Raw genomic sequence first — 21,483 nt, 5'->3', positions numbered from 1 at the left:
CGTTATTTGCTGCATTTAAAAATCATCTGAGGCTATTTGCATGTTTCTTTCCCAAACCCTCAATCCAGCCAAGTCCAGTTTTATCACCCAAGGTCCTTTCAGGATCCCAGACCTGGAGGCTGTAGAAGACAGCATTGAATACTAAGAGCAAAAGGATGGTGTTTACTTGTCCAGACTTTCTCTCACACACATACATATGTATGAAGAAAAACATTCACTGCATTTTTTTTTTTTTTAGAGATGGGATCTCACTCTGTTGCCCAGGCTAGAGTGCAGTGGTGTGATCATAGCTCACTGTAGCCTTGAACTCCTGGGCTCAAGTGATCCTCTGGGCTTAGCCTGACAAGTTGCTGGGACCACAGGCATGTGCCTCTACACCAAACTATTTACTGCATTATTAATGGCTACAGTAAGAATACTAGTAACAACCTAAATATGTCCAGCTGAATATCTCAGAAAATTACAGTACTTTTATACTCTGACATAGTATGAAAAAATACGGTAAAACCTAGATGAATTTTAAAAAATCTAAGAAATATTAATTTTAAAACTCTCAGTATAAGCCGGGCACAGTGGCTCACACCTGTAATCCCAGCACTGTGGGAGGCTGAGGGGGCGGATCACGAGGTCAGGAGATAGAGACTAGCCTGGTCAATATGGTGAAACCCCATCTCTACTAAAAATACAAAAATTAGCAAGGCGTGGTGGCACAAGCCTGTAGTCCCAGCTACTTGGGAAGCTGAGGCAGAAGAACTGCTTGAACCCAGAAGGCGGAGGTTACAGTGAGCCATGGTTGCGCCACTGCACTCCAGTCTGGGTGAGAGTGAAACTCCATTTCAAAAAAAAAAAAAAAAAAAAAACCTCTCAGTATAATGTATAAATGAAATCAATCATATTATGTTAAAAAACAAATACGTGTGTGTATACAAATATGTGCGAGTATGTTTGTATATCTGTATGTATCCATAAAGATGCATAGAAAAATGTCTGGTAGGATATATACCAAAACCGTTACACTAGTCAGTGGGATAAAAAGGGACTTTTACCTTTAACTCTCTAATATAAATCAGTATTTGATTATTTTTTGAGACTGAACCTTTTATTTACTTGTAAAATTTTTAAAATGAAGAAACTCAGCATTGAAGGTTGAAAATAAATCCTGGCTGGGCACAGTGGCTCATGCCTGTAATCCCGTCACTTTGGGAGGCCAAGGTGGGTGGATCACCTGAGGTCAGGAGTTCGAGACCAGCTTGGCCAACATGATGAAACCCCGTTTTCTATTAAAAATACAAAAAATTAGCTGGATGTGGTGGGGCACGCCTGTAATCCCAGCTACTCAGGAAGCTGAGGCAGGAGAATCACTCGATCCCGGGAGATGGAGGTTGCAGTGAGCCGAGATTGCGTCATTGCACTCCAGCTTGGGCAACAAGAGTGAAATTCCATCTCAAAAAAAAAAAAATCCTATTAGTAGTATTTTAATTTTTATGTATTTATAAAGGAAAAAATTAATATAAAACTTACAGTAACAGCAAGTACACTTTCCTCTTCTAATGCAGACTGTATTCTGTCTCTGGGGAAAAATAATACAAAATAAAAAAGCCTTATTTCACATGAATATAATGAAATCACCACTGAGCATTTGAGAGAAGGAAACTCTGGCTAACTTTTAAAAAATTTTTTTATTATTTATTTTTTTCAAATACGTATACCTGTATTTTTGTAAACAAAAATGGGACAACATGCCAGGCACAGTGGCTCATACCTGTAATCCCAGCACTTTGGGAGGCTGAGACAGGCAGATCATTTGAGGTCAGGAGTTTGAGACCAGCCTGGCCAACAACAGAGTGAAACCCCGTCTCTACTAAAAATACAAAAATTAGGCAGGGCACAGTGGGTCACGCTTGTAATCTCAGCATTTTGGGAGGCCAAGGCAGGTGGATCACCTGAGGTCAGGTGTTCGAGACCAGCCTGGCCAACATAATGAAATACTGTCTCTACTAAAAATATAAAAATTAGGCCAGGTACGGTGGCTCACACCTGTAATTCTAGCACTTTGGGAGGCCAAGGTGGGTGAATCACCTGAGGTCAGGAGTTTGAGACCAGCCTGGCCAACATGGTAAAACCCTGTCTCTACTAAAAATACAAAAATTAGCTAGGCGTGTTGGCAAGCGCATGTAATCCCAGCTACTCGGGAGGACAAGACAGGAGAATCACTTAAACCTGGGAGGCAGAGGTTGCAGTGAGCCGAGATCACACCACTGCACTCCAGCCTGGGCAACAGAGCGAGACTCCATCTCAAAAATAAAAATAAAATAAAAATACAAAAATTAGCTAGGCATGGTGGCCAGCATCTGTAATGCCAGCTACTCAAGAGGCTGAGGCAGGAGAATCACTTGAACCTCAGAGGCGGAGGTTGCAGTGAGCCAACGTTGTGCCACTGCACTCCAATTTGAGCGACAGAGCGAGACTCTTTTTCAAAAACAAAAACAAAAATGGCGGAGGGGGCATCATTTATACATTAACATGAAATTCAGTTTTCATATAACAATATGTCATGAATATCTTTCCATGTCAATGAATATACACAAATGGTAATTTATTTATTTAAATTATTATTATTATTATTGAGATGGAATCTCACTGTGTCACCCAGGCTGGAGTGCAGTAGCACGATCTCGGCTTGCAACCTCTGTCTCCAAGGTTCAAGTGATTCTCCTGCCTCAGCCCCCCAAGTAGCTGGGATTATAGGTGCCCACCACCATGCCTGGCTAATTTTTGTATTTTTAGTAGAGACAGGGTTCTACTACGTTGGCCAGGCTAGTTTTGAACTCCTGACCTCAAGTGATCCACCTGCCTTGGCCTCCCAAAGTGCTGGGATTACAGGCCTGAGCCACTGCGCCCAGCCCACAAGTGGTAATTTAAAATGGCTGCAAGTTATTCTGGTTGTAACAGAGCTGCTGTAATTCATTTAACCAATTCCTTAGTAGTAGTTTTTAATTTTTTGAGATTTAAAAGTTTTATTCATATGTGGTTATATATATTTCTCATTATTTCCTTAGGTTAAATTTCTAGGCATAAAATTCCTAGATTCAAGGATATGTACATGGTATAATCTTTGTCTTCTGGAAAATTTGGTTAACTTCTTTCAAACTTCCGTAATACATGAAGTCTAACTTTCAGCTCTTTTCTTAATTTAGCCTAAGTATTGCACTATTTTTAGTACTTTCCTTAAGTCTTTACACACATCCAATTTTGGTAACTACCAGCTTTATGATCTGGTATCTTCCTTTTCCCTCATAACTCACTCTTGACAACTAAGGTATTAGAAATGATAAGCATCAAAAATAGTAAAACCTATTTCCAAGCACGACCTACCCTAACTTTTAAATTAATCTGCTTTTTGGTTTATTACCTTATGTTTATTTCACTTAGGAATTCTAGACGCCATTACCTATACAAAGAAGCCAGCAGCCTCCATGTGACCATCTCCTGTTGAAGAAGCCAGAGCATACTGGCTGTTTTTGAAAATTTTTGAAGTCCAGGTGTTGCTCGACTCACTATTTTACTCAGTATATTCACCTAAATAAAAAACACAGACGTAAAGAGGTTAATTTTCTACAATTTTGAGTCACAGGTAAGTTTGTATTTTAACAGAGTGCTAAAATAATTGTATATAATAAGTGTATATTATAAAATTGCCTTCTCTATTTTGTCTTTTTAAATTAAACGTAATGTGATGTTCCCACTAGAAATGGATCTAATTTGGAACAAGGCGTGTTTATCTGAGTATATATATGTCTAACATACTCTTGATTTCAGATCCAACAGTGGCAGTGATGGGATATTTTTTTCTCCCTGTATATCTACCCAGAGGATAAGTTAAACCAAACCTATAACTGAAAAAATCATAACATAAGCCAACATTTTAGCAATTGAAATTTAAAAAGTTATTTTAAAATTATGCTTGAAAAATTTGTATCAGGTAACTAATCAAGAAAGATATTTTCCTAAGATTGGCACCAAAAACATTATCATTTCTAAACAAAACTTCACGAAAGTCCTTCCTCGTTCCAAAATAGTGGTCTTAGACCTTTTCAGAGGCTGGGCACAGTGACTCACACTTGTAATCCTAGCACTTTGGGAGGCCGAGGTAGGTGGATTGCTTGAGGTCAGGAGTTCGAGACCAGCCTGGCCAACATGGTGAAACCCCATCTCTACTAAAAAAAAATAAAAAATTAGCCAGGCGTAGTGGTGCGTGCCTGTAATCCCAGTTACTCCGGAGGCTAAGGCAGGAGAATCACTTGAACCCAGGAGGCAAAGGTTGCAGTGAGCAGAGATCCTGCCACTGTACTCCAGCCAGGGCAACAGAGCGAGACTCTGTCTGGGGAGAAAAACAAAAACAAAAACACCTTTTCAGGACTGAGGCACATGTGAAAAGGCATGAATGGTCCCCTTAGAAACACACACACAATTATTCACCAGGAGGTTTAACGACCCAGGGTAAAGAAAACTGATCCAGGGTAAAGAAAACCGTTCTCAAAGGTTATTAACAGTACCTCATTATCTTGTGAAGGGAATTAAGGAACAAGATTACTCTCATTCAGAATACCACAATGGGTTTTCCCACCCCTTAATAAGTATTCACAAAGTAATGTTACTACTGTCTTAAGACACGTACTTCATAAAAGTGTTATCTGCACTTCATTCATTACATTCTCAGTTGGAATCCTGACTCCAGTGATTCACTATGTGATCATTATTGCTTTTGTTATTTAGTGAAGCTACTGCATTTATAATAGAACAATTCAGAGGTCAATTATGAAAACATGAAATGATAAAAAGTTGTCTATTACTATTATTTCAATTATTACTGAATGCAGTATTTTCTTGAAGTCTTTCCTCTTTCTAAAAATAGACTTCTTTAGTGTAGTTTTATTTTATTTTGAGACGGACAAGTCTCACTCTGTTGCCTAGGCTGGAGTGCAGTGGCAGAATCTCAGCTCACTGCAACCTCCGCCTCCCAGGTTCAAGCGATTCTCCCACCTCAGCCTCCTGAGTAGCTGGGATTACAGGTGCCCACCACCACACTTGACTAATTTTTTTGTATTTTTAGTACAGATGGGGTTTCACCATGTTGGCCAGACTGGTGATGAACTTCTGACCTCAGGTAATCCACCTAACTCGGCCTCCCAAACTGCTGAGATTACAGGTGTGAGCCACTGCACCTGGCCTAGTTTTAGATGCACAGCAAAATGGGGCAGAAAGCAGAGTACCCAAATATCTCTTCCTCCACACAATCACAGCCTCCCTCACCATCAATATCCAACATTAGAATGGTACATCTGTTACAACCGAGGAGCCTATATTGATACATCATTATCCCCCGAAGTCCATAGTTTACATTAGGATTCATTCTTGGTGGTGTACATTCCATGAATTACAACAAATGTACACTGACATGTGTCTCCCATTATAGCATAAAGAGTAGTTCCAATGCCTTAAAAATCTTGTGTTCTACCTATTCATTGCTCCCTCCCCACTAACTCCTGGCAACCGATGATCTTGTCACTGTTTCCAAGTTTTGCCTTTTCCAGAATGTCATATAGTTGTAATCATATAATACATAGTTATAATCCTATAATACTTTTCGAATCGGCTTCTTTCACTTAGCAATATGCATTTAAGGTTTCTCCATGTTTTTTCATGGCTTGATAGCCAGTTTCTTTTCAGCACTGAATAATGTTTCACTGCTCAGATGTACCAGTTTATTCATTTACCTACTGAAGGATATCTTGGTTGCTTTCAAGTTGTTATGAATAAAACTGTAATAAACATCTGTGTAGGTTTTTGTGTACACACAGTTTTCAACTCACCTGGGTAAATATCAAGGAGTTTGCTGGATCATATGACAATAGTATGTTTAGTTTCGTATGAAACTGCAGATTGCCTTCCAAAGTAGCTATAGCTATTTGCATTTCCACCAGCAATGAATGATAGTTCCTGTTGCTCCACATCCTCTCCAGCATTTGGTGGTGTCCTTTGGATCTTCATCATTCTATTTCTTTGTTTGTTTTTGCAGAGATAGGGTTTTGCTATGCTGCCCAGGCTGGTCTTGAACTCCTGGCCTCAAGTGATCCTCCTGCCTCAGCCTCCCAAAGTGTTGGGATTACTGGCGGAAGCCACAGCACTGGCCTGGATCTTCATCATTCTAATAGGTATGTTGTAGTATCTCTATTTTAATTTGCAATTCTCTAATGACATATTATGTGAAGTATCTTTTCTTTTTTTTTTTTTTGAGATGGAGTCTCACTTTGTCGCCCAGGCTGGAGTGCAGTGGCTCAATCTTGGCTCACTGCAACTTCCACCTCCCAGGTTCAAGCGATTCTCCTGCCTCAGGCTCCCAAATAGCTGGGATTACAGGTGCCCGCCACCACATCTGACTAATTTTGTATTTTAGTAGAGACAGGGTTTCACCATGTTGGCCAGGCTGGTCTCAAAACTCCTGACCTGCAGTGATCCGCCCATCTCGGCCTCCTAAAGTGCTAGGATTACAGGCATGAGTCACTGCGCCTGGCGGATGCATTTTTCATATGCTTATTTGCCATCTGTATATCTTCTTTGGTGAGGTGCCTGTTCCCATCTTTTGTTCATTTTTTAACTAGATTGTTCATTTTCTTATTGTTGAGTTTTATTTTGTTTAAGTTCCAGGATAAATGTGCAGGATGTGCAGGTTTGTTACATAGGTAAACATATGCCATAGTGGTTTGCTGTACCTGTCAACTCATCAACTGGGTATTAAAACCAGCATGCATTAGCTATTCTTCCTGATGCTCTCCCTCCCCCTACCCCCCTTCTTATTGTTGAGTTCTAAATATTCCTTGTAAATTTTAGATTTTCCTTGAGACAGGGTCTACTCTGTCACTCTGGCTGGAGTGCAGTGGTGTGATCAAAGCTCACTGTACCCTCAAACTCTGGGGCTTGGGCAATCCTCCCATGTGAGCCTTCCAAGTAGATAGAACCACAGGTGCATAGCACCATGCTTGGCAAATGTATCTTTGTAGAGACAAGGCCTTCCCATATTGCCCAAGTCGGTCTTGAACTGCTGGGCTCAAGTGATCCTTCTGCTTTGGCCTCCCAAAGCATTGGGATTACAGGTGTGAGCCATTGCATCAGGCTGGATTTTCCTTTTGTAAAGCAGCAGAATCCTTTTTTCTCCCAAAGAAATCTTATATGGGCCCTCTATATGTAAAATGCAGAGATGCTCTAGTTGACTTTCCCTCCATTCCTGCCACTGTTCCCCTAAGACATCTCCCTTAAACACTATGAAAATTAGGAGATTCATGCTGTTTATAAAACTAAAAATACTGAAGTTTGACTAATGATGGACTGAAATTAGCTTACCTGACTACCACAGATGTTTTCATACTCTTCCACAAGATCAAAAACTGTACTCGAAGAGTGCTTCAGAAAAGACTGCAGGAAATCAGAAAACATACTCATGGATGCTAGAATACACCAAAAAAAAAAAGGGAATAAAGAAAAGTTAAGTGACATACTTCTAGGTAATTCTGTTTGTTTTAACATTTATTTATGTTTATTTATTTATTTTTTGAGATGGAGTTTCACTCTTGTTGTCCAGGGTGGAGTGCAATGGCATGGTCTCAGCTCACTGCAACCTCCACCTCCCAGGTTCAAGTGATCCTCCTGCCTCAGCCTCCAAATTAGCTGGGATTAAAGGCGTGCACCACCATGCCCGGCTACTTTTTGTATTTTTAGTAGAGATGGGGTTTCATCATATCGGCCAGGCTGGTCTCAAACTCCTGATCTCAGGTGATCTGCCCACCTCAGCCTCCCAAAGTGCTGGCATTACAGGCATGAGCCACCGCACCCAGCCTGTTTGAAAATTGAAATAGCTACAAGTCTTTTATAAATTCACTGCTATAGTAAAGAAAAAAATTTTTTTTTTTCAGACAGAGTCTCGCTCTATCACCCAGGCTGGAGTATAGTGGCGTGATCTCAGCTCACTGCAACCTCCACCTCCCAGGTTCAAGCGATTCTCCCGCCTCAGCCTCCCGAGTAGCTGGGATTATAGGCACATGCCACTATGCCTGGCCAATTTTTGTATTTTTAGTAGAGATGAGGTTTCACTGTGTTAGCCAGGATGGTCTCGATTTCCTGACCTCATTATCAGCCCACCTTGGCCTCCCAAAGTGCTGGGATTACAGGTATGAGCCACCACACCTGGCCTTAAAATTTTTTTTAATTGGCAAGATACATATAATATAAAATTTATCTTAATCATTTTTCTTCTTTTTTTTTTTTTTAAGAGAGGGGGCTCTTGCTCTGTCACCTAGGCTGGAGTACAGTGGCGCAACCATAGCTCACTGTAGCCTCAAACTCCGAGGTTCAAGCGATCCTCCCATCTCAGCCTCCCCAGTAGCTGGGCCTATAGGTATATACCAGCCACCATGCCCAGCTAATTGTTTATTAGTCTGTAGAGAGAGTCTTGCTAACTCCTGTCTCAGCATCCCAAAGTGGTAGGATGAAAGGCATGAACCACTAACCCTGGCTTAATCATTTTTAAGTGTATAGTTCAGCGTCAGTAAGTACATTCACATTGTTGTGCTACCATCACCACTATGTATCCACAGAACTATTTTCATCTTGTGAAACTGAAACTCTGTACTTAATAAACATTAACTTCCCACTCCCACTTACCGCAGCCCCTGACAACCATCCATCTACTTTCTGTTTCTACACGTTTTGACTCTTCTAAATATCTCATGTAAGTGGAACCATAGAGTATTGCCCTTTTGTGACTGGCTTATTTCACTTAGCATAATGTTCTCAAGGTTCATCCATGCTGTAGCATGTGTCAGAATGTCCTTCGTTTTTGGCTGAATAATATTCCATTGCATGTATAGATCACATTTTGTTCCCCCCATTCATCTATCAACAGGTACTTGGCTTGCTTCCACCTTCTGGCTACTATGAATCATGCTATGAACACGCATATACAATTATCTCTGAGACTCTGCTTTCAAAGTAGATATATATATATATATCTTTTGGATATATACCCAGAAGCAGGTTTGCTGGATCATATGGTAATTGTATTTTTAACTTTTTGAGGAACTGCCATACTGTTTTCCATAGCAGCTGCATTATTTTACATTCCAACCAATAGTGCACAAGGATTTGAATTTCTCCACATTGTTGTCAATACTTGTTATTTTCTGGGTTTTTGCTGTTGTGTTGTTTGTTTTCTAGTAGCCATACTAATGGGTGTAAGGCAGTATCTCGTATCTCACTGTAGTTCTGATTCGGATTTTCCTAACGATTAATGACATTTGAGTATATTTTCATGTGCTTATTGGTCATACGTGTATCTTCTTTAGAAAAGTGTCTACTCTATTTCTTTCTTTCTTTATGTATTTTTTGAGACGAAGTTTTGCTCTTGTTGCCCAGGCTGGAGTGCAATGGCGTGATCTTGGCTCACCACAACCTCCGCCTCCTGGGCTCAATTGAGTCTCCTGCCTCAGCCTCTCGAGTAGCTGGGATTACAGGCATTTGCCACCATGCCTGGCTAATTTTGTATCTTTAGTAGAGACAAGGTTTCTCCATGCTGGTCAGGCTGGTCTTGAACTCCCAACCTCAGGTGATCCACCCGCCTCAGCCTCCCAAATTGCTGGGATTACAGGCATCAGCCACTGCATCCAGCCTGTGTCTATTCTATTTCTGCACTCATTTTTAAATTGGGTTGATTTTTTTGTTGTTGAGTTGTAGCAGTTTTTCATACATTTTGTATATTAACCCCAATCAGATATGATGTGCAAATATTTTCTCTCATTCTGTGGGTTGCCTTTTCACTTTGCTGATTGTATCCTTTCATGCACAGAAGTTTAAAATTTTGATGTAGCCCAATTTATCTATTTTTTTATTTTGATAAAGGTCTTTTAAGATCTCAAAGATATACTACTTATTTTATAAACAATTACTTAAGAAATTGAGCCAGATTTAAAAATACCTGAATTGTATTTTAAGCACACCATTACAAAGTAGTCAAGAAAGTTATAATACATACTAAATGGCATGTTCCACTCTGGGAAAATACAGGCACTTGGCCTAAGTAGAAAGTATTTTGAGTCACTTAATATGAGTACCTATTTTTGACAGATACTACAAGAAAGTAGCAGTTACCAAAGTGTTAAGAGCAGGGCTCTGGAGCAGAACTGCTTAGTTTCAAATCCTGATACCACCACTTCCTAGCCAGGTGGTTTGAGGTAAGTTACTTAACCACTTTGAGCAGTAGTTTCCTTTTCTCTAAAACGGGAATAATTATTGTACCTATTTAATGGACCACCGTAAGGATTACATGAGTTAATGCTTGTACAGTGGTCATAACACTATCTGAAAAAAAATAACAGTATTAGGGTCCAGGACAAAACAAAACACATCAACAATGTTAGATTAAGAACTAAACCAAAGAAAGAGATGCACTTTCAACAGCACAAATAAGAAAAAAATTACAATATGAGACTTGTCTAACTGGCTGCTATTTACATTAAAAGATAAAATGGCAAGATGCTGCTCTGATTGAGAACTAAGGTGAGGTTCTCAACCTTCTAGTGATACTGTATTAAACACCGTAGCCATAACCACAACTAATTAGCTTAATGAAAAATATATTATAGACAGCAGACCACATGAAGACACAGGAGGAAGAGAGTCATCTGTAAGCTAAGAGAAGAGGCTTCAGAGAAAACCAACCCTGCCAAGACCTTTACCTCAGACATCTAGCCTCCAGAATTGTGAGAAAATAAATTTCTGTTGTTGCCTATAATCCCAGCACTTTGAGAGGCTGAGGTGGTAGGATCACTTGTGTCCAGGAGTTTGAGAGCAGCCTGGGCAACATAGTGAGACCCTGTCTCTACAAAGAAATAAAAAATTAGGTTGGGCACAGTGGCTTACACCTGTAATCCCAGCACTTTGGGAGGCTGAGGAGGGTGGATCACTTGAGGTCAGAGTTCGAGATCAGCCTGGCCAACATGGTGAAACCCCTCTCTACTAAAAATACAAAAATTAGCCAGGTGTGGTGGTGGGCACCTGTAATCTCAGCTACTCGGGAGACTGAGGCAGGAGACTGAGGTGGATCACCCACGGTCAGGGGTTTGAGACCAGCCTGGCCAACATGGCGAAACCCCATTTCTACTAAAAATACAAAAAACAGCCGGGTGTGGTAGCACGTGCCTATAATCCCATCTACTCAGGAGACTGAGACAGGAGAATCACTTAAACCTGGGAGGCGGATGTTGCAGTGAACCAAGATCCCATTACTGCACTCCAGCCTGGGCGACACAGTGAGACTCCATCTCAAAAAAAAAAAAAAAAAAAAAAAAATTATCTGGGCATGGTGGTACATGCCTGCAGTCCCAACTACTTAGGAGGCTGAGGCTGCAGAATTGCTTAAGCCTGGGAAGTTAAGGCTGCAGTGAGCCATGCTTGTGCCACTGCATGTAGCCTGGGTGACAGGGTGAGATTTTTTTTTTTTTTTTGATGGAGTCTCGTTCTGTAGCCCAGGTTGGAGTGCAATGGCACAATCTCAGTTCACTGTGACCTCCGCCTCCCGGTTCAAGTGATTCTCCTGCCTCAGCCTCTCCAGTAGCTGGTATTACAAGCGTGCGCCACAATACCCAACTAAATTTTGTATTTTTAGTGGAGACGGGGTTTCACCATGTTGGCCAGACTGGTCTTGAACTCCTGACCTCGTGATCCGCCCACCTCAGCCTCCCAAAGTGCTAGGATTATAGGCATGAGCCACCACACCCGGCAACAGAGTGAGATTCTTGTCTCAAAAAACACACATACAAAAATTTGTTGTTTAAGCTACTCTCTCAGGAAAAAAAGCCAGAAAGAAAGAAAAGAAAGAGAAAAACATGGCCAGGCACGGTGGCTCACACCTGTAATCCCAGCACTTTGGGAGGCCGAGACAGACAGATCACGAGGTCAGGAGATCGAGACCATCCTGGCTAACGTGGTGAAACCCCGTCTCTACTAAAAATACAAAAAAAATTAGCTGGGTGTGGTGGCGGACACCTGTAGTCCCAGCTACTGGGGAGGCTGGGGAGGCTGAGGCAGGAGAATGGCGTGAACTCGGGAAGTGGAGCTTGCAGCGAGCCGAGATCGCGCCACCGCACTCCAGCCTGGGCGACTGAGCAAGACTCCGTCTCCAAAAAAAGGGGGAAAAAAAAAAGAAAGAAAAAAACATAATGCTGTTCAGAAACAGGAAGAGATGATTTCCTTGATCTTAGTGAAGTGAAAAGCTACTTGTCACAAAGCTCAAAGACATTTTACCAGCTTCTCCAGGATCATCCTCACGTAACATAACAGCACTGATAGTTACATCTTCTGTTACACTGTGAGGCTCTGTGTTTGTGAAGAGCCCGGAACGCTGTGATGAAAATGCAGCTGCCCAGTTACTGTCATCCAGATTGGTAACCTTAAAAAAAAACAAAAAAGTAAAAATACAGAAAAGTGATGGAGTTATTGTCACTGAGTGGATACTTTAAAAGCAAGTAAGATTTCTAAAAATTATATGTATGTATGTGGTTTTTTTTTTTTTTTCTTGAGATAAGGTCTGGATCTGTTGCCCAGGCTGGAGTGCAGTGGCACGATCACAGCTCAATGCAACATTTGCCTCTCAGGCTCAAGCCATCCTCCCACTTCAGCCTCCCAAGTAGCTGGGACTACAGGCATGTGCTACCATGCCTGGCTAATTTTTGTATTTTTAGTAGGGACAGGGTTTCACCATGTTGGCCAGGCTAGTCTCAAACTCCTGGCCTCCTGTGATCCACCTGCCTCAGCCTCCCAAAATGCTGGGATTACGGATGTGAGCCACCATGCCTGGCTGCTATAGTGTATTTTTTTTTTTTTTTTTTGAGACAGAGTCTCGCTCTGTCTGTCGCCCAGGCTGGAGTGCAGTGGCGCGATCTCCGCTCACTACAAGCTCTACCACCTCCTGGGTTCATGCCATTCTCCTGCCTCAGCCTCCCAAGAAGCTGGGACTACAGGTGCCCGCCACTGTGCCTGGCTAATTCTTTTGTATTTTTAGTAGAGACGGGGTTTCATCGTGTTCGCCAGGATGGTCTCGATCTCCTGACCTCGTGATCCACCTGCCTCGGCCTCCCAAAGTGCTGGGATTACAGGCATGAGCCACCACACCCAGCCTATAGTGTACTTTTAGTACTTAGGTGAAGTCATTCTGCATCACAGCTTACATAACATTTCTTTTGCTATTTTCAATACTGTTCCATAGTGATTCCTAAAGAGTATCTCATCTACCTTTTCCAATTTTCTCTTTTATCCTTTTTAATACATTTTATCTCTTCCTTATGATACTCTGCATCTATTACCCTCTGATTCCTACTCTTGTATGCTTCAAAACGGGGATCAGATTTTATAGCCATCAGCAACCAACCACAGCATGTATTTCTTCTGGTCAGCAAACTGACAGATTAAAACATCTTATTTGCATCTAAAGGTTGCTGGTGTCACAGTTTCCATCTGTGATATCAGATGCATAAGGTTTTCAGTTTTTTTAATGTCTAATTAATTATTTCAATCCATATAACCTAAAGTTACTTTTATGATGATTCTGACTCAATATTCATTAAAAGGCTTTTATATCAAATGTTACACTTTTATAAAAAGGGAGAAGTTCTTTTTTCTCTTTTTTTTTTTTCTTTTGCAATCACAGGTCACTGCAACCTCTGCCTCCTGGATTCAAGCAATTCTCACACCTCAGCCTCCCGAGTAGCTGGGATTACAGGCGTAAACCACCACTCCCAGCTAATTTTTTTATTTTTAGTAGAGACAGGGTTTCATCATGCTAGCCAGGCTGGTCTCAAACTCCTGACCTCTGGGAAGCCAAGGCGGGAGAATCACTTGAGGTCAGGAGTTCAGGGGGTGCTGAGATTACAGGTGTGAGCCACCACACTCGACCCAAAAGGAGTTCTTAGTCCTATTTTTCTACATACCATGGAGAGATTTCCGAAGAACCCTGAAGACTGTGTAAGTCGGGGCGACCTCCCTCCTGTTCCAAGAATGCAGGAAATATCTGGCTGCCTTAGTAAGCTTCGGCTTGTTGGGGTAACTATAAACAAAAGGTTGGTAGAAAGAACCTAAAGTGTGTGAGCATTCATTATCAAAACAAAGCAAACAAACAATGAAGAATAAATTTTTACTGTACTCTAACCAAATAAATACTTTAGACTCTAACCAAATAAATACTTTAAATGTTAACTTTTTCATGATACAAGGATTTAACTTATTTTTCTAAATTTGAGCTGTAAGTACTACTGAGCCTAACAGGAAAAATCTTACTGCAATTACAGATGCTTTCATTATAGCATAACTGAGCAGTTAAAGCCACTAATCAGTCAATGGATTCTTCATATTTTAATTTTATAAGGCATACCAAGGCAGTGTAGTACAGTGGGCATAAACTTTGGAGTAAACAGATCATTGTTTGAATCCCAGTTCCGTTATTTACATACTTGTTTTTTTTTTTTCCTGAGATAGAGTCTTGTTCTGTTGCCCCAGCTGGAGTACAGTGGCACAATCTCAGCTCACTGCAACCTCTGCCTCCTGGGTTCAAGCAATTCTCCTGCCTCAGCCTCCTGAGTAGCTAGGATTACGGGCATGCGCCACCACGCCAGCTAATTTTTGTATTTTTAGTAGAGACAGGGTTTCACCATGTTGGCCACGCTAGTCTTGAACTCCTGGCCTTAAGTGATCCGCCCACCTTGGCCTCCCAAACTGTTGAGATTATAGGCATGGGCCACTGCATCCAGCCTATTTACATACTTATTGCCTATATTAGTTAACTTCTCTAAGTCTCACGTTCAGTTTCGGTAAAATAGAGCTAACGATACCTACGTCATAGTTACTGTGTGTTTATGGAAAGTACAGTACCTTGTACATGGCAAGAGTTCAAACAAATAACTGCAATGATTATTATTAGTGTTTATTGATATTGTAACCAAATACTATACTTATTATGTTACAATAAATGTTAGTTGCTATTATAATTATCATTATTATTAAATGCTTTAGAAGCAAAAAAGTCTTACAAGGCTGTCGAAATGAGCTAGGAGTTCGAGGGATAACCTGGTTTCTTGGTGTAGTATTACCAAAATTTTCATCTTGAGATGCCTGAACTGTACAATGAGTTAAGAAAAGTTTTCCATGTAGAAAAGAGATCATTAAAATGAGAATTAACCATCTTTTTACTATACAAATTATGTGAATACATTTTTCAAGAACAAGGTATTTTACGGCTACCATTTTTCAATGCAAAGGGTAAATAACTCATTCCTTCTGCCATTTAAATTCTCAGACGTCAGGCCGGGCGCGGTGGCTCAAGCCTGTAATCCCAGCACTTTGGGAGGCCGAGACGGGCGGATCATGAGGTCAGGAGATGGAGACCATCCTGGCTAACACGGTGAAACCCCGTCTCTACTAAAAAATACAAAAAACTAGCCAGGCGTGGTGGCGGGCGCCTGTAGTCCCAGCTATTCAGGAGGCTGAGGCAGGAGAATGGCGTGAACCCAGGAGGCGGAGCTTGCAGTGAGCTGAGATCCAGCCACTGCACTCCAGCCTGGGCAACAGAGCAAGACTCCGTCTCAAAAAAAAAAATAATAATAATAATAAATAAATAAATAAATTCTCAGACGTCAGTCTTAGATAACTACACACTGAACTAAATATTTTTAGTCAGTTTTCAAATAATAAAAATCTCAGCAGAAGCTAACCACAATATGATGTCAGCAGTAAGAAATATCTTTATTTTTAAGGAAATAAAATCTTATTAAATTTTTGCATTATATTTACCTAATGACAGCTCTGTGGAGTGAAAAAAATTTCTACAGGATTTTATTATAGCTAATACTTAATACTCTTATAAAAAGAAAATTCTACAACACTGATTCCAAACATGTTACAATTTTTATAATGATGCTTAAATCGCAAAGGATACTTAAAACTCTTTTTTGAGCACTCTGTTTCCGTGCAGTTCGTGTCACCTCTGCCTCCCGGATTACAGGGGATGATATATCTCCAAAGCCACTCCTAAAGTAGTATAATCAAGCTTATATAAGTGAAACGAGAATATAGCATTTGTAAAGAATTTTATCATCACAGCTGGAGTAAAGGACCCTGAGTGAGTTAAGATATAGGTCATTCCAGTAGCCAAGTCTTGGATCTTTTGCTGAGAATGCACTCGTGGCTCCAAATCCTGCTTATTCTTCAAAGTCTTACTCAAATCTTACCTGCACAAAGACTTCTCTGACTTTCTAGTACTCACTATGTTCTTTTTTCCTAAGGAATTATTTCAACACTTGGAATCTATATTATAACACTGTTTTAGGTAATTGCTTCATAAAAGTGAATCTTATTTCCCTTGCTGGATTGAGGAGTTACCTAATTGCAGGAATTCTCTCTTAAAAGATTTTCTGCAGAATCCAAAATGCTTTAAACCATGGGTACTATTAAAAAACAAACAACAACAACAACCAGACAACAACCACCACCAGACAACAACAACAACCAGAGCTTGTGAGATACAACTACAACAACAAACAGAGCTTGTGAGATAGAAGAGTAAGTACAAGAATTCTGGTAAATTGTAGCAAAATGACCCTTCAAGTTATTTCAACCGAAGAGGTCTCCTGTCCCATCACAACACTCTCTGTCAGTTTCACTCAAAGGTCTAGAAACTAAATTGTGTGGACTAAAAGGCCTGTGTTTAAGACAAGAATCTAATATGCTTTTCCTCCACTTAAAACCTTCAGATATTCCTTCAGGAGGAAAGTATGGTAAACAACCACATAGAAACAATTTTAAACGTTTAATAATTAAAATTTAAAAACAAAACAAAACAAAACCTTCAGATAGCTCTCTCTGGTTTATAGAAGTGCAAATTTCCTAAAATGGTATTTACAATGTGACCCCAGTTTAGGCGTTCAGTCTTCTATTCAGCCACAAACATCACTTTAAACATATACTGCATGTGACCACTGAGCTACATGTATTTTTGTTTTTCATATCCCAGCACCTTTGAATATGTTTCTTTTACAAAGACCTACATTTGCCCCCTTGGGCACCTGGTCAACAACTAATTACTCCTCAAAGAGCCTCAGGTAGGCTGGAGACTCACAGAGGCAGGTTGGCAATTTGGTTCTTGTATTTATTAGCTTCCCAACTTTCAGCAAGTTCCTTAACCTCTTTTAGTCTCAGTATTATATATGAAAAAGGGATAACAGTACCTATCCTCATAGGATTGTTCTTGTTCTGAAGATTAAATAAACTGATAATATATATTGAAAGGCAACAATGGCAGTCACATAGTAGGTACTCAATGTTTGGAGTACGAATAATGTACTATTATTATGCAAAGCCCAGCTAGAAAGTTACCTTTCTTGAGAGGTCTTTCTGATAGACAGGGAGACTTAATCGCCCCCAAACACTTATCACTTTATACTGCTTGGTTGTCTCCACTACACAACTAATTCCCCGAGGTGAAGGATCTTGAATAACTGATCTTTGTTGCAGGCGGCTAGCACAGTACCCAGATCATAGAGGGAACTCAGTATCTGATGCTGGCACTTGTAATCAGAAAGTCTGAGCTGAGATCCCAGTATCTTCACTGACTAGCTTTGTGATCTCAGGCTGGTCACTTAGGATTTCGAACGCCGGGCTACCTACCCCGCCCACCCCAGGAGCGATCAGCGGCTGGTCACTTAGCATTTCGAACGCCGGGCTACCTACCCCGCCCACCCCAGGAGCGATCAGCGTTGCTGCCCCAAAGCGCCGAATAGATCGCAGAACGTAGTGGGAATGTAGGGGACCATTATGATCCGTACCCCACCCCGACGCAGGCCAAGCGGCCTTTCCCCATTTGTAGCCAAATTTCCCGGCGTGGGGAAGGAGTCTTAGGGGAAGCACCCGGGACCTCCTTGGCTTCTTCTGGGAGTCTAGTTTCACCTATTTCGTTTCGCCAACAGGCGAGAGGGGCAAGGCTTTGGGCTCAGCTGCCATCATCAGAACTGACCTGTCCATGGCTAAAGCCTTTTCCACACAGAATAAACGTTGGCTCCAGTTCAGCTACCGCGTTTTAGCCTTCCCGCTCTCCGGAAGCAAGCCCTTCGACCCGGAAGCAGTCTCTCCCTAAAACAGCCCCACAGAAAAGGGGTAAGGGAGAAGAAACGACGTTCCCATCTAGCGCATGCGCGACTTCAGCCTGCAGGTGCAGGCCCGGTGGGCGCAGGCGCAAAAGTTTGCCAATGTGTGCCTGGCTCGACCAGACAGGACCGGGGGCGGGAGCTGGTTGTGTTTAGCCCAGACGCCTTGCGGCCGCTTTGCCTGACCAAAGTCTGTGGGCGTGGAACAGGCCCTGGGTTCTCCTACTGGGAAAAATGAAGCATGTTGATAGTCTGGAAAAACGTGAAGTCATTTCCTGGTATTTTCTGTCAGAAAGCGCCTGTTCTTGGAATTCAGATGCGTGGGCTCTGCCCCACACCTCGGGAATCTCTTATCTCTCTCCCTACACTCAGTCCTTTGTTCTCTAGCCCCCTGCAGTTTTTGAAACTATTTTCCGTAACTGCTATTTGTTCTCTACATGGTATTCTTTCCTATTAAGGAGAAACAGTTCACCTGTATTAAAAAGTAGAAAGGCAAGCGTAAAACATGATGGTATTGCCCTCTATTTCAAAGTGTCGTCTAGGCAAAAAGTGGTATATTTTGGTCTTGAAGGAGTCAGTCACATTTTTGTTTTTGTTTTTGTTTTTTCCAGTTTGAAAGTAGTAACTGGCTGTTAACTGACCGGATTACAAAAATAACGTTAGATGCTTCAGTTTATCCGTTTAATAAGCCTGTTGATATGGCCTTTTCTGTTGCTGGCATTTGTACCTTTTAGTAATATAGAATAGGTAGTCCTTCATTCTCCCTCGTGGAGAAGATAATTTGAAGGATCACAGGAACTTGAAGAGTTTTTCAATAGCATAGATCTCATGAATCAGATTCTCCAGTCAGATGATGCCATATTTATCAAGAAATCTATTAATCAAAGAGTTATCTGTTAAGGTAATTTGTTTATTGGTTTTGCCATAACCAATTTGTAGATCAGTTCATTTATTGATTTCAGGTTCAGGTACTCTATGCGATGTATGGTTCCACAATCCTCAGCATGTTAATTGAAGCCTTGTTGAGTTTAACAGAGGTGCCATGGAAGATCTGGGGAGAGTGAAGAGGTTGCGACAGACTTTTGGGCTCACACCATTGATACCTTAAGGCAAGTGACAATTTGGATTTCACAGGTATATAGAAATTGTCAGCCTTTCTTGTCATATATTCCTTGTGACAGTGCTGAGCTTTTTTTTTTTCTTCTTCTTGCTTGCTTTTTTATGGACTTGATTTTTTAAATTATGTTTCCTTCCTTCCTTCCTTCTTTGTTTTTTTTTTTTTTTGAGACAGGGTCTTGCTCTATTGTCCTGGCTCAAGTGCAGTGGCACAGTCATGGCTCACTGCAGCCTTGACCTCCTAGGCTCTAGCAATCCTTCTACCTCAGCCTCCCTAGTACCTGAGGTTGCTGGGACCACAGGCATGCACCACCATGCCTGCCCCCCGACCCTGTTTTTTAAAAATATTTTGGAGAGATGGGATCTTATGTTGTTGCCCAGGCTGGTCTCAAACTCTTAGGCTCAAGCCATCCTCTTGCCTGGGCCTCCCAAAGTGCTGGGATTACAGGGGTTAGCCACCACATCTGACAGTGCTTAGCTTTTTCATAGATGTAGCTTTCTCCTTGCTTTTCTTTTTTCTTTCTTTTTTTTTTTTGAAATGGAGTCTCATTCCATTGCTCAGGCTGGAGTGCAGTGGTGCCATCTTGGCTCACTGCAACCTCTGTCTCCTTGGTTCAAGCGATTCTCCTGCCTCAGCCTCCTGAGTAGCTGGGATTACAGGTGCCTGCCACCACGCCCAGCTAATTTCGTATTTTTAGTAGAGACGGGGTTTCACCATGTTGTCCAGGCTGGTCTCGAACTCCTGACCTCAGGTGATTCGCCTGCCCCAGCCTCCCAAAGTGCTGGGATTACAGGTGTGAGCCACTGCGTCTGGCCTTCTCCTTTCTTTTCCAAGCATTTTGTGAGTAAACGTCTTTCTCAGGCACTTGACCTTCAGCTCTGTGAAATTCCTTCATGTGTTTTATTTATTTGTTTTTATTTTTTTGAGATAGAGTCTTGCCCTGTCGCCCAGGCTGGAGTGCAGTGGTGCAGTCTTGGCTCACTGCAACCTCTGCCTCCCCGGTTCAAAAAATTCTCCTACATCAGCCTCCCAAGTAGGTGGGATGACAGGCGCGCACCACCATGCCCAGCTAATGTTTGTATTTTTGGTAGAGACAGGGTTTCGCCATGCTGGCCAGACTGGTCTCAAACTCCTGACCTTGCGATCTGCCCTCTTCGGCCTCCCAAAGTGCTGGGATTACAGGCGTGAACCACCGTGCCCAGCCTTCCCTCACATTTTTAAAGGGTTTCTGGCACAGCAGGAATCTTCTTTTTCTTTTTTCTTTTTTTTTTGAGACAGAGTCTCGCTCTGTCGCCCAAGCTGGAGTGCAGTGGCCGGATCTCAGCTCACTGCAAGCTCCGTCCCCCGGATTTACGCCATTCTCCTGCCTCAGCCTCCCAAGTAGCTGGGACTACAGGCGCCCGCCACCTCACCCGGCTAGTTTTTTGTATTTTTTAGTAGAGACAGGGTTTCACCGTATTAGCCAGGATGGTCTCCATCTCCTGACCTCGTGATCCACCCATCTCAGCCTCCCAAAGTGCTGGGATTACAGGCTTGAGCCACCGCGCCCAGCCTTCCCTCACATTTTTAAAGGGTTTCTGGCACAGCAGGAATCTTCTTTTTCTTGTCTTCAATACCCTCTATGGTTTCAGCTGGGAAAGAGGAAATCAGTGGAAGTTTTGCCTTAGCCATTTATGTTCTGCTATAATTTTGAGAAGCATAGTTCTCTGAAAGGCCTCTTCATACCTTATTATCCCCTCTCAGACAACATGGCATTTTGATAAAAACATTGCTTTGGGCTCCATCTAGGCTCAAGTCCCCTGCACCTGCAGTTTCCTCATCTGTAGAATGGAGAAAACAATACCTTTGTCACGGGGGTGTCGTAAGGATTAAACAAGATGTCATAGGGAGTCCCTGTCTCTCAAATAAATTTTAAAAATTAGCCAGGTGTGGTCACGTGCCTGTGGTCCCAGCTACTTGGGAGGCTGAGGCAGGAGGATCACTTGATCCTGGCAGGCCGAGACTGCAATGAGCTATGATCATGCCACTGCACTCCAGCCTGGGTGACAAAGTGAGATCCTGTCTCAAAAAAAAGAAAAAAAAAAAAAACCAAAGAGAGAAACAGCAAATGTATACTGTACATAGCAG

The 21,483-nt window shown here is 41.8% G+C and overlaps 1 protein-coding gene across 2 annotated transcripts in view; it reads right to left on the bottom strand.

Annotated features, from left to right (window-relative positions):
- NUP107 (nucleoporin 107) overlaps positions 1 to 18,247 on the bottom strand; it is a 57,161-nt gene extending 38,914 nt beyond the window's left edge. The window contains exons 1-8 of one of the 2 annotated variants that reach the window (XM_023195340.1): positions 18,110 to 18,247; positions 16,037 to 16,128; positions 15,132 to 15,218; positions 14,037 to 14,152; positions 12,355 to 12,499; positions 7,402 to 7,505; positions 3,452 to 3,579; positions 1,522 to 1,570 (exon numbers count right to left, since the gene is read on the bottom strand). In XM_023195340.1, the coding sequence (XP_023051108.1) occupies positions 1,522 to 1,570; positions 3,452 to 3,579; positions 7,402 to 7,505; positions 12,355 to 12,499; positions 14,037 to 14,152; positions 15,132 to 15,218; positions 16,037 to 16,128; positions 18,110 to 18,117 (729 nt within the window). In that variant the 5' untranslated portion in view covers positions 18,118 to 18,247. Of the gene's footprint in view, positions 1 to 1,521; positions 1,571 to 3,451; positions 3,580 to 7,401; positions 7,506 to 12,354; positions 12,500 to 14,036; positions 14,181 to 15,131; positions 15,219 to 16,036; positions 16,129 to 18,109 lie in introns of those variants that run through there. The other variant, XM_023195341.1, reaches the window with a different exon arrangement.
- Positions 18,248 to 21,483: the final 3,236 nt, after the last annotated feature.

This window comes from Piliocolobus tephrosceles, chromosome 10, assembly GCF_002776525.5.
Source record: "Piliocolobus tephrosceles isolate RC106 chromosome 10, ASM277652v3, whole genome shotgun sequence".
In the NCBI taxonomy this organism is placed as follows: domain Eukaryota; kingdom Metazoa; phylum Chordata; class Mammalia; order Primates; family Cercopithecidae; genus Piliocolobus; species Piliocolobus tephrosceles.
This window is presented reverse-complemented; position numbering and strand designations above follow the sequence as displayed.